General features: G+C 42.7%; 1 protein-coding gene across 1 annotated transcript; it reads right to left on the bottom strand.

Annotated features, from left to right (window-relative positions):
* Positions 1-13295: 13295 nt before the first annotated feature.
* Positions 13296-15477, bottom strand: PEG10 (paternally expressed 10). The gene is given in 2 exon segments (XM_060156099.1): positions 13296-14470; positions 14473-15477. Coding segments are annotated over 2 exon segments (2064 nt in total). The 5' UTR covers positions 15362-15477.
* Positions 15478-18654: the final 3177 nt, after the last annotated feature.

Raw genomic sequence — 18654 nt, 5'->3', positions numbered from 1 at the left:
TATATATGTCCATATATACACTACCACTCTCTCACTTTGTCCCAGCTTACGCTTCCCCCTCCTCGTGTCCTCAAGTCCATTCTCTAGTAGGTCTGCATCTTTATTTCCGTTTTGCCCCTAGGTTCTTCATGACCTTTTTTTTTTTTTTAAGATTCCATATATATGTGTGAGCATATGGTATTTGTTTTTCTCTTTCTGACTTACTTCACTCTGTATGACAGACTCTAGGTCCATCCACTTCACTACAAATAACTCAGTTTTGTTTCTTTTTATGGCTGAGTAATATTCAACTGTATATATGTGCCATGTCTTCTTTATCCATTCATCTGTTGTTGGACACTTAGGTTGCTTCCATGTCCTGGCTATTGTAAATAGAGCTGCAATGAACATTGTGGTACATGACTCTTTCTGAATTATGGTTTTCTCCGGGTATATGCCCAGTAGTGGGATTGCTGGGTCGTATGGTAGTTCTATTTTTAGTTTTTCAAGGCACCTCCATGCTGTTCTCCATAGTGGCTGTATCAATTTACGTTCCCACCAACAGTGTATAAGGGTTCCCTTTTCTCCACACCCTCTCCAGCATTTATTGTTTCTAGATTTTTTGATGATGGCCATTCTGACTGGTGTGAGATGATATCTCATTGTAGTTCTGATTTGCATTTCTCTAATGATTAATGATGTTGAGCATTCTTTCATGTGTTTGTTGGCAATCTGTATATCTTCTTTGGAGAAATGTCTATTTAGGTCTTCTGCCCGTTTTTGGATTGGGTTGTTTGTTTTTTTGATATTGAGCTGCATGAGCTGCTTGTAAATTTTGGAGATTAATCCTTTGTCAGTTGCTTCATTTGCAAATATTTTCTCCCATTCTGAGAGTTGTCTTTTCATCTTACTTATTGTTTCCTTTGCTGTGCAAAAGCTTTTAAGTTTCATTAGGTCCCATTTGTTTATTTTTGTTTTTATTTCCAATTCTCTAGGAGCTGGATCAAAAAGGGTCTTCCTGTGATTTATGTCATAGAGTGTTCTGCCTATCTCTAAGATTTTGATAGTGTCTGGCCTTACATTTAGGTGTTTAATCCATTTTGAGTTTATTTTTGTGTATGGTGTTAGGGAGTGTTCTAATTTCATTCTTTTACACATAGCTGTCCAGTTTTCCCAGCACCACTTATTGAAGAGGCTGTCTTTTCTCCATTGTATATTCTTTTTTTTTTTTTGAGGTACGCAGGCCTCTCACTTTTGTGGCCTCTCCCATTGTGGAGCACAGGCTCCGGATGCGCAGGCTCAGTGGCCATGGCTCACAGGCCTAGCCGCTCCACGGCATGTGGGATCTTCCCGGACCGGGGCACGAACCCATGTCCCCTGCATCGGCAGGTGGACTCTCAACCACTGCACCACGAGGGAAGCCCTCCATTGTATATTCTTGCCTCCTTTATCAAAGGTAAGGTGACTATATGTGCGTGCGTTTATCTCTGGCCTTTCTATCCTGTTCCATTGATCTGTATTTCTGTTTTCGTGCCAGTACCATACTTTCTTGATACTGTAGCCTTGTAGTATAGTCTGAAGTCAGGGAGCCTGATTCCTCCAGCTCCGTTTTTCTTTCTCAAGATTCCTTTGGCTATTCAGGGTCTTTTGTTTTTTCCATACAAAATGTTAAGTTTTTTGTTCTAGTTCTGTGAAAATGCCAGTGTTAGTTTGACAGGGATTGCAGTGAATCTGTAGATTGCTTTGGGTAGTATAGTCATTTTCACAATGTTGATTCTTCCAACCCAAGAATATGGTATATCTCTCTATCTGTTTGTATCATCTTTAACTTCTTTCCTCAGTGTCTTATAGTTTTTTGCATACAGGTCTTTTGTCTCCTTAGGTAGGTTTATTCCTAGGTATTTTATTCTTTTTGTTGCAATGGTAAATGAGAGTGTTTGCTTAATTTCACTTTAAGATTTTTCATCATTAGTGTATAGGAATGCCAGAGATTTCTGGGCATTAATTTTGTATCCTTCTATTTTACCAAATTCATTGATTAGCTCTAGTAGTTTTCTGGTGGCATCTTTAGGATTCTCTATGTATAGTATCATGTCATCTGCAAACAGTGACAGCTTTACTTCTTCTTTTCCGATTTGGATTTCTTTATTTCTTTTTCTTCTCTGATTGCTGTGGCTAAAACTTCCAAAACTATGTTGAACAATAGTGGTGAGAGTGGGCAACCTTGTCTTGTTCCTGATCTTAGTGGAAGTGATTTCAGTTTTTCACCATTGAGGACAATGTTGGCTGTGGGTTTGTCATATATGGTCTTTATTATGTTGAGGTAATTTCCCTCTATGCCTACTTTCTGGAGGGTTTTATCATGAATGGGTGTTGAATTTTGTCGAAAGCTTTCTCTGCATCTATTGAGATGGTCATATGGTTTTTCTCCTTCAATTTGTTAATTTGGTGTATCACATTGATTGATTTGCATATATTGAAGAATCCTTGCATTCCTGGGATAAACCCCACTTGATCATGGTGTATGATCCTTTTAATGTGCTGTTGGATTCTGTTTGCTAGTATTTTGTTAAGGATTTTTGCATCTATGTTCATCAGTAATATTGTTCTGTAGTTTTCTTCTTTTGTGACATCTTTGTCTGGTTTTGGTATATGGGTGATGGTGGCCTCGTAGAATGAGTTTGGGAGTGTTCCTCCCTCTGCTATATTTTGGAAAACTTTGAGAAGGATAGGTGTTAGGTCTTCTCTAAATGTGTGATAGAATTTGGCTGTGAAGCCATCTGGTCCTGGGCTTTTGTTTGTTGGAAGATTTTTAATCACAATTTCAATATCAGTGCTTGTGTTTGGTCTGTATCCTGGTTTAGTCTTGGAAGATTGTGCATATCTAAGAATTTGTTGATTACTTCCAGGTTGTCCATTTAATTGGCATATAGTTGCTTGTAATAATCTCTCATGATCCTTTGTATTTCCATAGTGTCATTTGTTACTTCAGCTTTTTCATTTCTAATTCAATTGTTTTGAGTCTTCTCCCTTTTTTCCTTGATGAGTCTGGCCAATGGTTTATCAATTTTGATTTTCTTCTCAAAGAACCAGCTTTTAGTTTTATTGATCTTTGCTATCATTTCCTTCATTTCTTTTTCATTTATTTCTGATCTGATCTTTATGATTTCTTTCCTTCTGCTAACTTTCACGTTTTTTATTCTTTCTCTAACTGCTTTAGGTGTAAGTTTAGGTTGTTTATTTGAGATGTTTCTTGTTTCTTAAGGTAGGATTGTATTGCTATAAACTTCCCTCTTAGAACTGCTTTTGCTGCATCCCATAGGTTTTAGGTTGTCATGTCTCCATTGTCATTTGTTTCTAGGTATTTTTTGATTTCTTCAGTGATCTCTTGATTATTAAGTAGTGTGTTGTTTAGCTTCCATATGTTTGTATTTTTTACAGATTTTTTCTGTAATTGATATCTAGTCTCATAGCGTTGTGGTCTGAAAAGATACTTGATATGATTTCAATTTTCTTAAATTTACCAAGGCTTGATTTGTGACTCAAGATATGATCTGTCCTGGAGAATGTTCCATGAGCTCTTGAGAAGAAAGTGTATTCTGTTGTTTTGGGATGGGATGGCCTATAAATATCAATTAAGTCCATCTTGTTTAATGTATCATTTAAAGCTTGTATTTCCTTATTTATTTTCATTTTGGATGATCAGTCCATTGGTGAAAGTGGGGTGTTAAAGTCCCCTACTATGATTGTGTTACTGTCAATTTCCCCTTTTATGGCTGTTAGTACTTGCCTTACGTATTGAGGTGCTGCTACGTTGGGTTCATAAATATTTACAATTGTTATATCTTCTTCTTGGATTGATCCCTTGATCATTATGTACTGTCCTTCTTTGTCTCTTGTAATAGACTTTGCTTTAAAGTGTATTTTTTCTGATATGAGAATTGCTACTCCAGCTTTCTTTTGATTTCCACTTGTATGAAATATCTTTTTCCGTCCCCTTACTTTCAGACTGTATGTGTCCCTAGGTCTGAAGTGGGTCTCTTGTAGACAGCATATATACGGGTCTTGTTTTTTTATCCGTTCAGTCAGTCTATGTCTTTTGGTTGGAGATTTTAATCCATTTACATTTAAGGTAATTATAGATATGTATGTTCCTATTACCATTTTCTTAATTGTTTTGGGTTTGTTATTGTAGGTCTTTTCCTTCTCTTATGTTTCCTGCCTAGATAAGTTCCTTTAGCATTTGTTGTAAAGTTGTTTTGGTTGTGCTGAATTCTCTTAGCTTTTGCTTGTCTGTAAAGGTTTTAATTTCTCCGTCAAATCTGAATGAGATCCTTGCTGGGTAGAGTAATCTTTGGTGTAGGGTTTCCCTTTCATCACTTTAAATATATCCTGCCACTCTCTTCTGGTTTGCAGAGTTTCTGCTGAAAGATCATCTGTTAACCTTATGGGGATTCCCTTCTATGTTATTTGTTGTTTTTCCCTTGCTGCTTTTAATATTTTTTCTTTGTATTTAATTTTTAATAGTTTGATTAATATGTGTCTTGGCGTGTCTCTCCTTGGATTTAGCTTGTATGGGACTCTCTGTTCTTCCTGGACTTAACTATTTCCTTTCCCATATTAGGGAAGTTTTCAACTATAATCTCTTCAAATAGTTTCTCAGTCCCTTTCTTTTTCTCTTCTTCTTCTGAGACCCCTATTATTCGAATATTGGTGCATTGAATATTGTCCCAGAGGTGTATGAGAATGTCCTGAATTTTTTTCATTCTTTTTTCTTTATTCTGCTCTGCAGTAGTTACTTCCACTATTTTATCTTCCAGGTCACTTATCCGTTCTTCTGCCTCAGTTATTCTGCTATTGATCCCTTCCAGAGAATTTTTAATTTCATTTATTGTGTTGTTCATGATTGTTTGTTTCATCTTTAGTTCTTTTAGGTCCTTGTTAAATGTTTCTTGCATTTTGTCTTTTCTATTTCCAAGATTTTGGATCATCTTTACTATCATTATTCTGAATTCTTTTTCAGGTAGACTGCCTATTTCCTCTTCATTTGTTAGGCCTGGTGGGTTTTTGCCTTGCTCCTTCATCTGCTGTGTGTTTCTCTGTCTTCTCATTTTGCTTAACTTACTATGTTTTGGGTCTCCTTTTCGCAGGCTGCAGGTTTGTAGTTCCTGTTGTTTTTGGTGTCTGTCCCCAGTGGCCAAGGTTGGTTCAGTGGGTTGTGTAGGCTTCCTGATGGAGGGGACTAGTGCCTGTGTTCTGGTGGATGAGGCTGGATCTTGCCTTTCACTGGTGGTGTGTTTTGGGGTGTCTGTGACCTTATTATGATTTTATGTAGCCGCTCTGCTAACAGGTGGGGTTGTGTTCCTGTCTTGCTAGTTGTTTGGCATAGGGTGTCTAGCACTGTAGCTTGCTGGTCATTGAGTGGAGCTGGGTCTTGGCGTGGAGGTGGAGATCTCTGGGAGATTTTCGCTGTTTGATATTACGTGGAGTTGGAAGGTCTCTGGTGGACCAGTGTCCTGAACTTGGCTCTCCCACCTCAGAGTCACAGCCCTGATTCCTGGCTGGAGCACTGAGAGCCTGTCATCCACATGGCTCAGAATAAAAGGGAGAACAAAAGATAGAAAGAAAGAAAAAGGTAAGATAAAATAGAAGTTATTAAAGTGAAAAACAATAAATATTTCAAAAAAATTTTTTAAGTTATTATAAAAAAGGAAAGAAAGAAGAGAACAACCAAACCAGAAAACAAATCCACCAATGATAACAAGCCCTGAAAACTATACTTAAAAACAAAACAAATGGGCTTCGCTGGTGGCACAGTGGTTGAGAGTCCACCTGCCGATGCAGGGGGGACACGGGTTTGTGCCCCGGTCTGGGAAGATCCCAAATGCCGTGGAGCAGGTAGGCCCGTGAGCCATGGCCGCCGAGCCTGCGCGTCTGGAGCCTGTGCTTCGCAACAGGAGAGGGCACAACAGTGAGAGGGCCACGTACCACAAAAACAAAACAAAAAAAAAGGGCAGAGAGAACCCTAGGACAAATGGTAAAAGCAAAGCTATACATAGAAAATCGCACACAGAAGCATACACATACACACTCACAAAAAGAAAAAAAGGGAAAAATATATATATGTCGTTGCTCCCAAAGTCCGCTTCCTCAATTTGGGATGATTCATTGTCTCTTCAGGTATTCCACAGATGCGGGGTGCATCAAGTTGACTGGATATTTAATCCGCTTGCTCCTGAGGCTGCTGGGAAAGATTTCCCTTTCTCTTCTTTGTTCGCACAGCTCCCGGGATTCAGCTTTGGATTTGGACCCGCCTCTTCGTGTAGCTCGCCTGTTCTTCGCTCAGACAGGACGGGGTTAAAGGAGCAGTTGCTTTGGCGGCTCTGTCTCACTCAGGCTGGGGGGAGGGAGGGTTACGGATGCGGGATGAGCCTGCGGCGGCCGAGGCCCGCGTGACGTTGCAGCAGCCTGAGGCGCGCCGTGCGTTCTCCCGGGGAAGTTGTCCCTGGATCACGGGACCCTGGCAGTAGTGGGCTGCACAGGCTCCCGGGAGGGGAGGTGTGGACAGTGACCTGTGCTTGCTTCTTGGTGGCAGCAGCAGCGGCCTTAGCGTCTCATGCCCGTCTCTGGGGTCCGTGTTGATAGCCGCGGCTCGCACCGGTCTCTGGAGCTCCTTTAAGCAGCACTCTTAATCCCCTCTCCTCGTGCACCATGAAACAAAGAGGCAAGAAAAAAAATCTGTTGCCTCCAGACTTCTCCCGGACTCCCTCCCGGCTAGCCGTGGTGCACTAGCCCCTTCAGGCTGTGTTCACGCCGCCAACCCCAGTCCTCTCCCTGGGATCTAAGCTCTGAAGCCCGAGCCTCAGTTCCCAGCCCCGGCTCATCCCGGCGGGTGAGCAGACAAGCCTCTCGGGCTGGTGAGTGCTGGTCGGCACCGACCCTCTGTGCGGGGATCTCTCCGCTTTGCCCTCCGCACCCCTGTGGCTGCACTCTCCTCTGTGGCTCCGAAGCTTCTCCCCTCCGCCACCCAAAGTCTCCGCCTGCAAAGGGGCTTCCTAGTGTGTGGAAACCTTTCCTCCTTCACAGCTCCCTCCCACTGGTGCATGTCCCGTCCCTATCCTTTTGTCTCTGTTTATCTTTTTTTCTTTTGCCCTACCCAGGTATGTGGGGAGTTTCTTGCCTTTTGGGAGGTGTGAGGTCTTCTGTCAGCGTTCAGTAGGTGTTCTGTAGGAGTTGTTCCACATGTAGACGTATTTCTGATGTATTTGTGGGGAGGAAGGTGATCTTCACGTCTTACTCCTCCGCTATCTTGAAGCTCCTCTCCACACTTATTTATTATTTACTATTTATCCATCTAGATTCTTCTCTACGTATATTGAAGAAAGCCAGGAGACACACACATTTATTTACTTATTAATTATTTATCCATGTAGATTGTTCTCTACATATATTCAAGGAAGCCAGAACACACACACACACACACACAGCTTTATTTATTATTTATTTATCCATCTAGATTCTTTATATATTTTTTAAAAAGCCAGAAAATGAGTAAAGGGTGGGGGTTGGGTATTTAATTTCTCCAGGAAAATATTAGATGCTCGGGTAATATGTTAGTTATCACATATTTCATAGGTGTGTACCATATATTTTCTCATTATGTTATGCAGTTCTTCATGAATTCACAACCGCTGGTCTTAGTTTTGATTGCGATTATGATTCCGTGAGTAATTTTGTTTACCCTCTTCTGCCATTAACTTATTCCTTTTTGTAGTTCTTGATTTATCTGGAATCCATTAGTGTATTTTTTGAGGTATGGATCAAAAGCAGTTCTTCTCCACATATGTTTAATTGCTTTTATATGTTTTTATAATCTGTGTTTTCCCTTAAGTTCTGTTTAATCATGTGGTTTAGGAAGAGAGGTGGGGGTCAGAAGGGGGAGGAGTGTAGGTGTAACAAAACAGGGATGTACAGGGTACTTCAGTTTCCTTTCAAAGTGGTTTGGTTAATAGCTCTAACACCATATTGTCTACGTTATAAGTAACCCCCACCCCCCAAAGCAAGCATTTGTGTCCCACTACGAATTGTGCCAGTTCCACCCACCGCCCAGCGCACCTTGGAGACCTTGTGAACTCGGGGCTGGATGTGTAACTGTTCAGGATAGTGTGTTTCCAAAGTGAGGGTTTTCAGGTTGTGTGTCCATCATTACCCCAGATCATGCCATTTAGTCATTGTCTCCCATGTGTAATTCCCAATAAACGACCGTGTTTTGTCATCACCATGTCACATGAACCCAGTAACTCTTCAAAACTGACACATCATCAAGAGTCCCTTTTTCAGGTTCTCTTTTTCTAAGGAGGGGGGAAGCTGGCAATCTGTTGGTGTTTTTCTTCCAGTTTTATTGAGATATCACTGACATACATAAGTTTAAGGTATGCAGTATAATGGTTTGACTTATATTGTGAAATGATTACCATTATACATTTAGTTCAGGTTTTATATATGCAGCCAATTATCCTACAACTCTAATGTTATTATGTTTTGAAATTTGATAGGTTGAGTGCCTCATGAACCTCATTTGTCACTTTTCCTTAGATAACTTTCATGATCACTCTGATATTGTTTTAGTGTTAACTTGGCATTAAAAACATCTGTATCCTAATTTCTCTGCATGTCATACCTGACTATATTTGGTATTTTTTTATCCTCACTAAAGTTTTAATAATTTTCTATTAATAAACCTCAAATATTCCAAGTAAAATTTATATAAAAAGTTTTATATATTATGTCAGTAGAATCTCTATTAATTGTGTGGCTTTAATTTATATGTTAAAGTTTTGCAGCTTAAAAAGTTTTTTTATTATGTCCATAGAGTCACTATTAATTGTGTGGCTTTATTTTATACATTAACGTTTGCAGCAGGAATGATTTCGTTGATTTCCTGGAGTATTCTGGGTAAATAATGGATACTGGGTTGCTTGATTGATGTATTCATTATATTACCCCCACCACTTCCCCCCCCTCTTCCCACCCCCAACCCCATCCTCTAGACCCCCTACCCTCCTAACTCCTCCTTCTTCCTTCACCCTCCCTTGTCCTCTCTCTCTCCACCCCTCCTTCCTCCTTCCCCCCTCCCCCCTTCCTCACCCCTCCTTCCTTTCCTCTTCCCCCCTTCCCGCTTCTTCCCCCCTTCCCCCCTCCCTCTCCCCCTTTCCTGTCCTCCCCCCACCCTGTTCACTTTGTGCCAGTGTATGCTGAAATGATTAAGACACAGTTTGCACTAAACTTAACCACTAAATCTTTATTGAATTTTTACTCTAACATCAATACAATATTAGTAAATAGAAATACAGAGTAAAGAGAAAACAGCAATAAAATGGGGAAGGGCAGGGAGGTGGGGCAGGGATAGGTAGGAGGTGTAGAGTTAGGGAAAAGGGGCAGAGGTGAGGAGGAGGGCTACTGACAGGGGCATAAGCAATGGTTCTTATTCATCACTTTCCTGTAACTTCCATGAATCTTTACTATCCATCATTATCAATTTCACTCCAGCAACAACTTCTCAAAGGGCATCTATCTATCCTAACTCTCTAAAGGCTTTGCTTACAATCTCAATCCCTGGAGTGAATACGCAGGGCTGAGTGGCTCTATTAAATTATTTATCCAGTCATCTTTGAACTTTCTCCCACTAGGTTTTTATCCATGTTCAATAGCCCTAAAAAGATTGATCTCCCTGCAGTTCCCTCTGAATTTATATGAAACCTTTAGGGGTAGCAATCATAGGGTAAGGGATCACAGGTAAGTACACATGTCCACTTACAGAGATATCTAATACATTATATCATGCTTTTTAACTAATCCCACCCACTTAAGATTACTTAATAGTCCCTCCCACTCTAAAATACTTATGATTATATATATATCCCCAATTACTTATACTGATTACACAAAGATATAGAAACAATGCAATTTTCCACAGACCAATTTGATAGCATTCTACAATCTGAAACAACAAAGAACTTTCAGTCCCAACCGATGTGCATTCTTTCTTTAAGATGAAAACACAGCATGGTTCCCATCAGGCTCTTCATCTCTGCAGGTGGTCCTTTATCTCTGCCCAGGTCTTTCTAGCAGAGTGTTCTCTGTTGCCAATCTTGGAATTCTATCTGATGTTAGACATCTGTGGTGGATGATGACTGGATCAATTCAGGAGTCCAAGAGGTACCTGCAAACTTAAACAGAAATCCAGACTGCACTACGTAGATGTGCCCCTCTTATTTTGTGCACCTGCAAGTTCACTGTGCTAGCTCACATGATTTATTCCAACTAATTCTCCATTTTCCAGTATCTAATAGAAATACCTCATTGCTCAAACTAAATTGACCCTTCAGAAATGTATGTAAACTTCCTCCGTTTCAACAACCTAACATGGTGACCTTAGCTAGTTCTCTCCACGTCCGCCTAACAATGGGAGCTTATACCTTCTTCCTTGATTTTTTTAATTAACACTGAAAATTTGGGCCAAAAGTCAATCAATTTTGCCAATTTGCTTCAAAAGGTAGACTGTTGGCTTTTCTTAATAATTTTGATGTTTTAATTTATTTATCTCCTTTGTTTCTATATTGCTCCCTTTCCACCTTCTTTAGAGATTTAATTCTTTGCTTTCCCCTTTCTGTTGAATAAGGCATTTTGTTGGGAAATGCCAAAAAGATTGTATTCAGTTAAAATAGTTGATCAACAGCAATGAAATAAATCACATGAGCGAAAGGAAACTTAATTCTGATTCTACAGAATAAATTTGAGATTACTTATCCTTAACACCTACACTAGATGGCATATACAGCTATAGAGCATAGTACACACTGCCAAACAGGTTTTCACAAGCTTTACGAAACAGCCAAAAGCGTGTCAGGGACTTCATCCGTGAGTCGTTCACCCACACCACCATGCTCTCCCTGACAGCTGTTGTTGCCACATTTCCAGACTTCTGCTTGTAGTGATGGCAAATGTCCATGTGCACATGCCGGGGCTGCAGACAATAGCCCATTTCTAGGCCCTCTGCAGCTTGAAGATCAAGTGACAACTGTAAATGTGACACAGAACAACTTAAATTCAAATGTATGGAGGATGGACTGGTATCTGAGGTAAACTGAAGTGACGCTTCAAAAAGTCCAGAAGCATAAATGCACCATTTAAAAAGTAATTACTCTAAAATACGAGTGACTGACAAGCTTTCTGCTTCCATTGGGGGGAAAAAAAAAAGGAAAAGTTGTTTTGAATTAAATAGCCAATTAGGTATCTTCCTTGAATTTGTACATCATTTTGTGTGAGTTTTTAAAGGCCCAATAAAAAAAAATTGAAATTATGGATGATGTTAAAACAGAAGTTTAAAGATGAACAGGATGAACTATTATACAGGTACTCCAGTTCTGAGGAGGCTCTCATTCACAGTGTTGTAAGAGTTCACAGTAAAGAAATATTTTACACTACCTTACTTATCCATTTTAATTAATTTAACAATAAGACTTGGATAGTACTTTGTAATTCAATGGAAATCACTTTTGAAAGCAGAGTCACCACTTTAAAACACTGTTAAAAGGACACTATCAACCTACAGCTAAAACTTTTAAGTATTTAAACATGCAAGGATAAGGGTGGGTGATAATATGTGAAAGATGATGTTGATGAAAAGTGAAACTTCACCATTAGACTCCTCTTCATGACAGGCAATTTGAAATATACACCATGTTGTTTTCCTACTCAAACTGTTGGAGACTGTGTGTTGAAACACATGCTCCGAGAAGCCTGCCTCTTTCTTCTCCATGCATGGCAGCAAAATAGAGTCTCAGCAGCCAGGCAGGCAGGATGACACAAATCCTGCAGCAGGGTTAGTGGCAGTAGTAAATAGAAAGAGAGAGGTTAGACAAACAGTTCAAGGTAGTAGCAAGGGACCAGGCTAAAGGAAGTCAGGCAGTGCCAGGTTAGCACAAAGCGTCCAGGAGACACCAGCTGATGGTACTGGATTGAAGACAACTCTTGTGTTGTCTGTTGCTTTGAGTTGCTTTCGCAGGCCTTTCATTCCTGGCAGCTTAATCGGCTCCAACCCCTAGAGGGTGCTAAAATCATTCCCCCTCCCTAAGCATCCTAGTGCTACAGTCTAGTGAGGGGACTGATGATGAAATGCCCAGATGCATATGGAGGCAGAGACCTGGATAGATGCTCCCAAGACTTCAGGTGATGCTCTTCCAGCCAATTAACAACGCTCTTGAAAATTCTTTCTGAAGTTCCAGGTCAAGGTGGTAACATTAACTCTGAGTCTCCCCTTTAAGAGTTGGGTATGGGGATTTAGGAGTCCTTTTGATTTGCTACTCGTTAGCCCTCACACATGACTGAGAGGTGATCACATTTCACAAACATCTAACACACCTGGAGCCACCAATAGTCTCTGGTTATCAGGTTTAAGGTTTTGTGGAAGCCATTGCTGGCATGGTGATGGTAAGGTGTTGTGACAAAGCCAGAGTTATTGGGTACATGTGATTTGCACCAGGATGTGAAGGCACACTCACACATGCCAACATCCATCTAAGCGTACTTCCTTCCGAGGCCTGAGGTGTTTCTGTTGCAGGGGTTTTGCCTGCTCCTGGGGGAACCAGTTGAGTTGCTGCTCCTTGCATCATGAAAGTGGAGTTTGAAGATGGTGAAGTTTCAAAGGGTGCAGCAAAAAGATCATGGAAGCCGTTTCACACTGCACCAATAATTGTGGCTTCCTTAATAAGGCCTCGGTCCTCCAAAGATGTAAAGAGAGTACCGAAACTGCAAGAAAAGTCCTCCTCCTCCTTGTCTCCCCCTCCTCCTTGTCCTCCTTGTCCTCCTTGTCCTCCTCCTCCTTGTCTCCCCCTCCATAAAGAAAACAGCATTTCCTGTGTTTGCATCAGCTTCTCAGTAACTATTAAATGAGGAACCTGGCAGCCAGTAATTCATATGGTGACAGAGGTTTCAGCAGGTAAAACCCAGGCTTCCAGGGTTTGCTGGGAAGTAAACTTATTACGAATTTTAATTAGATTGGCAGTTAAGGTGGAAAACAGAGATGATTCGTTGGTAAATATTTTGTCACTTCCACCAAACAGTGGAGGTCTGTGGGTGCTTTAGGATGTGCCCCAGTCCAGGGTGGCCCTGACCTTCTGTAGCCGTTTCAGAGAAAACCTGTGCCTCAGGTTGGTCTGAAGGTGCAATAGCCCAATTTAGCACGCAGTCACTGATTGAGAAGCTGAACAGGAGTTCATTTCGAGGGCAGAGATCCTGAAGGACATGATGCGTATTTACATGGTGCTGTAAGACGGCGGCGGGGGTGGGGGCGGCGGCGGCGGCGGCGGCTGTGGCGGTGGGTACTGGGGCACCGGTGGCTGGCGGTACCAGTGCGGATTCCAGGTGATCATCACGGGGACATAGAGCGATCGCCCCTGTCCATCTCGCCCCACGGGGTACCAGGCGAATCCTACCGGGTAGGTCGGGTACGTGGCATATGCAGGGTAGGTCGGATATCCTGGTATTTGAGGTACGTATTCAGTGTACGTCGCCAGGTGAGCTTGGTCTTCTAAATTTGGAATAGACAGTCGAGGATACTGATTCTGGATGGTGAAATTGTTGGGAGCTCGGCAGTCGTAAGAAACTTGCAGTTTCCACCCCCTTTTCACTTGGAGAACTTGGGCTCCGTTGGGTGCGACGGTGGGAGTAATGAGCCCATCTTTCACGTTTCGGGCCACAAAATCTCGCAGAGCTGCCATTTCGGGTTCCGACAGTGAGTACACGTGTCCGCTGGGAATACTGTGTGCTCCAGGGATCATTTCTATGTTAGGGTCAACCAGACGGTTGTCTGGGTAGACGTTTTCATCTACTGGAGTGTACACATTCTGGACGTAGTAATACCTCACGGGTTGGTAAACTCTGTATCCTTCCACCGGGTAATACAATGACGGTTGTGCTGGTGGTGGGAGCGCGGGTGGTATCGGAGAGTACATCCGGCAATGGTATCGGCAATATTCGGAATCGAAGACGATCGATCGGGTGCTCCACGTGATGTTGGGATCGTGTGTGCTCAGCCAGCGCACCCCTAGGACGATGGGGAAGAACGGAGACTGAGTCACATCGAATGACAGCACCTCACGGTGATCTCCCAAGTCGACGATCAGGTCGTGCGTTTCATGGACAACTGGGCCCGATGCTATGGGACGTCCATCAATCGCTTCTACAAGTATTGGCCAGTCCTTGACTCTCAGAGGAATGCCATTCTGGGCAACGTATTCGTGGTCAATGAAGTTGCCGGAAGCACCAGAATCAATCATGGCTCGGACAAACAGGGTGTGTCTGCCCGGAAGATGAATCTGGAGCATCACTTGCAAGTGTGGCGATGAAGCAGCATCATCTTGTGGGGACCTTATTAATTCCGGCCCGGTCGCTGAAGGTCCCTCTACAGCGGGGCCGGGGAGTTTCCCGCCGGCGAAGCCTTCGAGGCCTTGGCAGGACAGTTGTCGGCGTAGTGACCTCCATTCCCACAGTAGAGGCACAGGTTCAGCTTTCGGCGTCTTTCTTTTTCTTCCTGGGTCAGGCGCATGCGGGCACCTCCCACGGGCTCGGTCGGATCTACCTGGTGGTGGCTGTTGACGTGAGGCATCACCAGCGCACGGGGCGGGGAGCGCGGCTTGCGGGCGGCGGCTGCCCGGGCCAGCCTTCTCTCGATGTGGATGCACTGGCCGATCAGTGCGGACAGCGACTTGGCGACTTCGAGGCGCGACAGCTCCGCCTGAATGTGGTCGCTGAGGCCCTCGTGGTACTGGTCAATCAAGGCAGGCTCGTTCCAGTCCAGGTCCTGGGCGATCATCTGGAAAGTGTTGGAATAGTCGATGACTGACCCCATGCCTTGGCGCAGACGTCTGATCTTGCGTTTGGCAGCCTCGCGCCGCTGAGGGTCTTCAAACACATGCTTCATTTCGGTCATGAAGGCTGGGTAGTTGTGCATCAGGTAGTGGGATCGCTCTAGCTTGGCGGAGGCCCAGCGGGCAGCACGGCCGGTCATCATGCTTGTCACGAAGCAGACGCGCACGCGATCGATGGAGAAATCTCTGGTGCTCTTTTCCATGAAGAGCTGGCACTGGGCCATGAAAGGCACCAGCATGTCTGGGTTGCCGTCAAACTTCTCGGGAAGGTCTTCTGGGCTCTCTTCCTCGATCGGAGTGGCTGGGGCAGCAGCGGCTGCAGCTCCGCAGAGCTCAATGTCATCTTCCTCCTCCTCAGGGGCGGGCTCCACCTGCTCGCGGAGGGAGGTGTTCTCCTCTGTGAGTTTCTGTACCTGGTTCTGCAGGTTGTTGTTCTCCTCGGACTGCTTCATGACCTTCTCTCTGAGGTTGTTGATCTCTTCAGAGAGATCCTCCCGCCTTCGTTCGGCCAGGTTGGGGTTGTACTGGCCCCTTTGGCCGCTGCAGGGGGAGCTGGAGGGGGAGGCAGGATCGTTGGGGGGAGGCGGAGGAGGAGGAGGTGGGCAGTCGGGCCCCAGGGTGAGAGGTGGGGTGGGAGGAGACCTCCCAAGTGCAGCTTCACTCCGGTGGGGAGAGAGGCCTGGATCCTGGCCTCCTCTTCCACCCTTTCGCCTTTTGGTTTTCAGAAGCTTTTTGTTTCTGTAAGTGAAGATAAAAGCATACATTCAACATATGCATTTAAAGCACCACAATACAAAGAAGATTTTATCATTTAAAGTATCTACTAAAGTACTCTAAACACATGAGTATTTAAAGCATCTCTTTGTTCTGCTTGCTCCCATCAATAGTTCATAAACAGACAAAAGCCCTGCAAAAAAGCTATTAATCAGTAGGACAGTAGATAGTGAAAAGCACCCTACTTTTTGATGTCCAAATGACTTTTTCCTCCTCAACAATCACCTGTTCATCATGATTCAACAATACACAACTGTATCAACAGCACTATGACCTTTACTGACTAATAAAGAATGAGGAGACACTCCAAACAAGAAGTTTTATAAGGAGAGAGCAGAGCAAGAAACTTTCAAGCAAAGATTGATAGTGGAAAAGTTACACAAAATAAAGTCAAAATTATAACTTTATTATTAGAGAAGTTACCCGAAAAGTTGCTACTATTCCAGCCAACAGAAAGCCAAGAAAAAGAAAGGGGAGGGGTGAGTTAAAAATCACAGTGCCTGTATTCATCAACCTGGGGGGAGAGGGGCACTCTGGCCCACTGTCTCGACCCTGATCCACCTCTACAGAGAAGGCAACTAGTCATTGAAACAAACAACTGCCACCAGACCAGTTCGGATTGTCTGAATTACTTTTCGGACCATAATTTGATTTCCCAAAGAGAATTCCCTTGGGGACAGAAATGGCAATGAGTAGCAACCTGTGTATATCAGTTTCCCTCCTTATTATGCAGTCAATCAACACATATTAATTGACGTCTCCTAGGAGTAGCTGGGCTATAAAATGGGACATTCAAAGAAGCCCAATAATAGTATACCTCAAACTTATAATAAGGATTTAATTAAATAATGCAGGTAAAGCACATAGTGAGTATTCAATAACTGTTAGCTGATATTAATGAAGTTATTAATAAAGAACAGAAACTTTAAATTTCTGTGTAATGAGGCTGCGATTAATACAGGGAGGGGCTGCAACTATGGCAACCTGGGGATGCACATCCCACTAAAGATACTAATTTTTTTTTTTTTAAATACTGTGTTGGTCAGACAAATCCAGGGCCTCATTAGGCTTGCAGGTCACCAGTGTGCAATCCCAGGTTTTTAAACAAGGTTTGTCAATACAGCCCCACCCAAAAGTTTGTAACTGAGAGGGGGATGGGTCACTCCTAGCGGGGTGAGTGACTGTGTGTGTGTGTGTGGGGAGGGGACAGGGGGGTTAAATGTCCTAATTATGGGTAGGGTGACAATAAATCATACATATAATAAATCAGCACACAGGGCCTGTGTACTTCCTGGAAATAGGGTTAAATTCATTTCGAGTAATTATTTTAACACTTTGATGATTTTTTTAACAGGCATCAAATTCTCATATTTGGAAAACTCTAGGAAAGTGCTCAAAAGTTTAAAAATATAATATGTAAAGCAGGCAGACTGCCTATTCACTACGTTTTAACTTGGCAGTCCTGGTCACCTGTTCCTCTCTGACCCATCAAGGTAAAAAATGGACACCAAATTAATTATGTAAAATAAAGCCACAAAGATAAACGTGTTATTCAGAGAAGTTAGGTGAAAAATATCTAATATTTCAACCAATAGTGTACAAGGGAAAAAAAATGGTGATGGTAATCAAACATGATGCCTGGCTGTAGAGAAATACCCCTTCCTCCTTCCTTCCTAAGACCCCTCCTCATTCTTTAGGCCCCTCCCCTGCCCCAGCCCTGCCATCCACGCCATTTTCCCTATGCCCTGGACTGTGGGTATGGTCTCTTCAAGGAGTGGCTATACAGCAAGTAGAGTCCTTAAGGGACAGAATTACTGTGCCATTTTAAGAGTTTTAAATGCTACTTAATTACTTTAGTAGCTTAGGCTATGGAAACAGCTAATAGTTGACATGCAAGATAAAATCTTCAAGTTTAGGAAAAAAATATCAGAAGATGTAATTAACACATCATAGCCTGTGACATTGTTTCATTTCCAGCTGCTTAAAGACAATTATATTGGTGACATTCAGAAAATGAGGTCACAAAATAATGCAATTTTTATTAATTAAACTTAAGAGTTTTAATGTCCCATTAAAAAGCAACTAATAAGCGCAGGTCAGGTGACTCAGGTGTCACTTCTGTCATCAAAACACTAATACTTAAAAACTTAGAGACAAGACTTCTGAAAAGGCATTCACAGCATGGCCTGGAGCATCGCGACCCAGGTCAGGAAGGTTAACAACCTATATGTCAATCACAGTCACTGGGGTGGGCTTTAATGAGGCCCAGGTCTGATGGTTTTCACATCTGCAAAACACGATAGGAGAGAAATAACAACACATTAGGAAATTAGCAAACAATTACTGTATTGTTTTTGGAAACAGAAGATTAATAAGAGTTTAAAATTCAAATGCTTTTGGTGACAGGAAGGTAATATAAAGGTGAGAAGAGACTGGAGATAGGAAAACAGGAAGGGGCTGCAACTATGCAACTTGAGGATGCATATCCCACCCCCCCATCTTTTAATTCTTGTAAAATTTTTAAATACAGTGCTGGTCAAACAAATTCAGGGCCTTTTTTTACCTTCGAGATCACGGGTTTGAGGCCCTTAACTTTTACCAATATCAGGCCTAAGGCCTACACTCCCGGGGTTTGTAATTTTGGGGTGGGACTCTAAGTCCTAAAAGAGTTAACTGCCCAGAACACAGTCGTTTAACCATTGAAAGTGATAGGGCAGTGGGCAGGCAAGTCAACAGTATAAGTAAAGTTTACAAATGTTTAAACAGCAATTGGAGCACCAGTTAACATGGGAACAGGAGAACGGTAACTGGACTTGAATATAGGACTATGGCTCCTTAAACACCCCCTTAGTAGGGGCTGGACTGGGAAGGTGGGTCAAGGGGCCCCGTGCCTAAAACCTGGAAGGACACACAGCATAAAGCGAAGCTCCCTGGGACAGATGCCACCGTAAAGGTGACATGAAAAAGAGTT

Source organism: Lagenorhynchus albirostris, chromosome 8 (genome assembly GCF_949774975.1).
Source record: "Lagenorhynchus albirostris chromosome 8, mLagAlb1.1, whole genome shotgun sequence".
NCBI classification, from domain to species: Eukaryota; Metazoa; Chordata; class Mammalia; order Artiodactyla; family Delphinidae; genus Lagenorhynchus; species Lagenorhynchus albirostris.
Note: the sequence above shows the minus strand (reverse complement) of the source record. Positions and strands in the feature narration are given on the sequence as shown.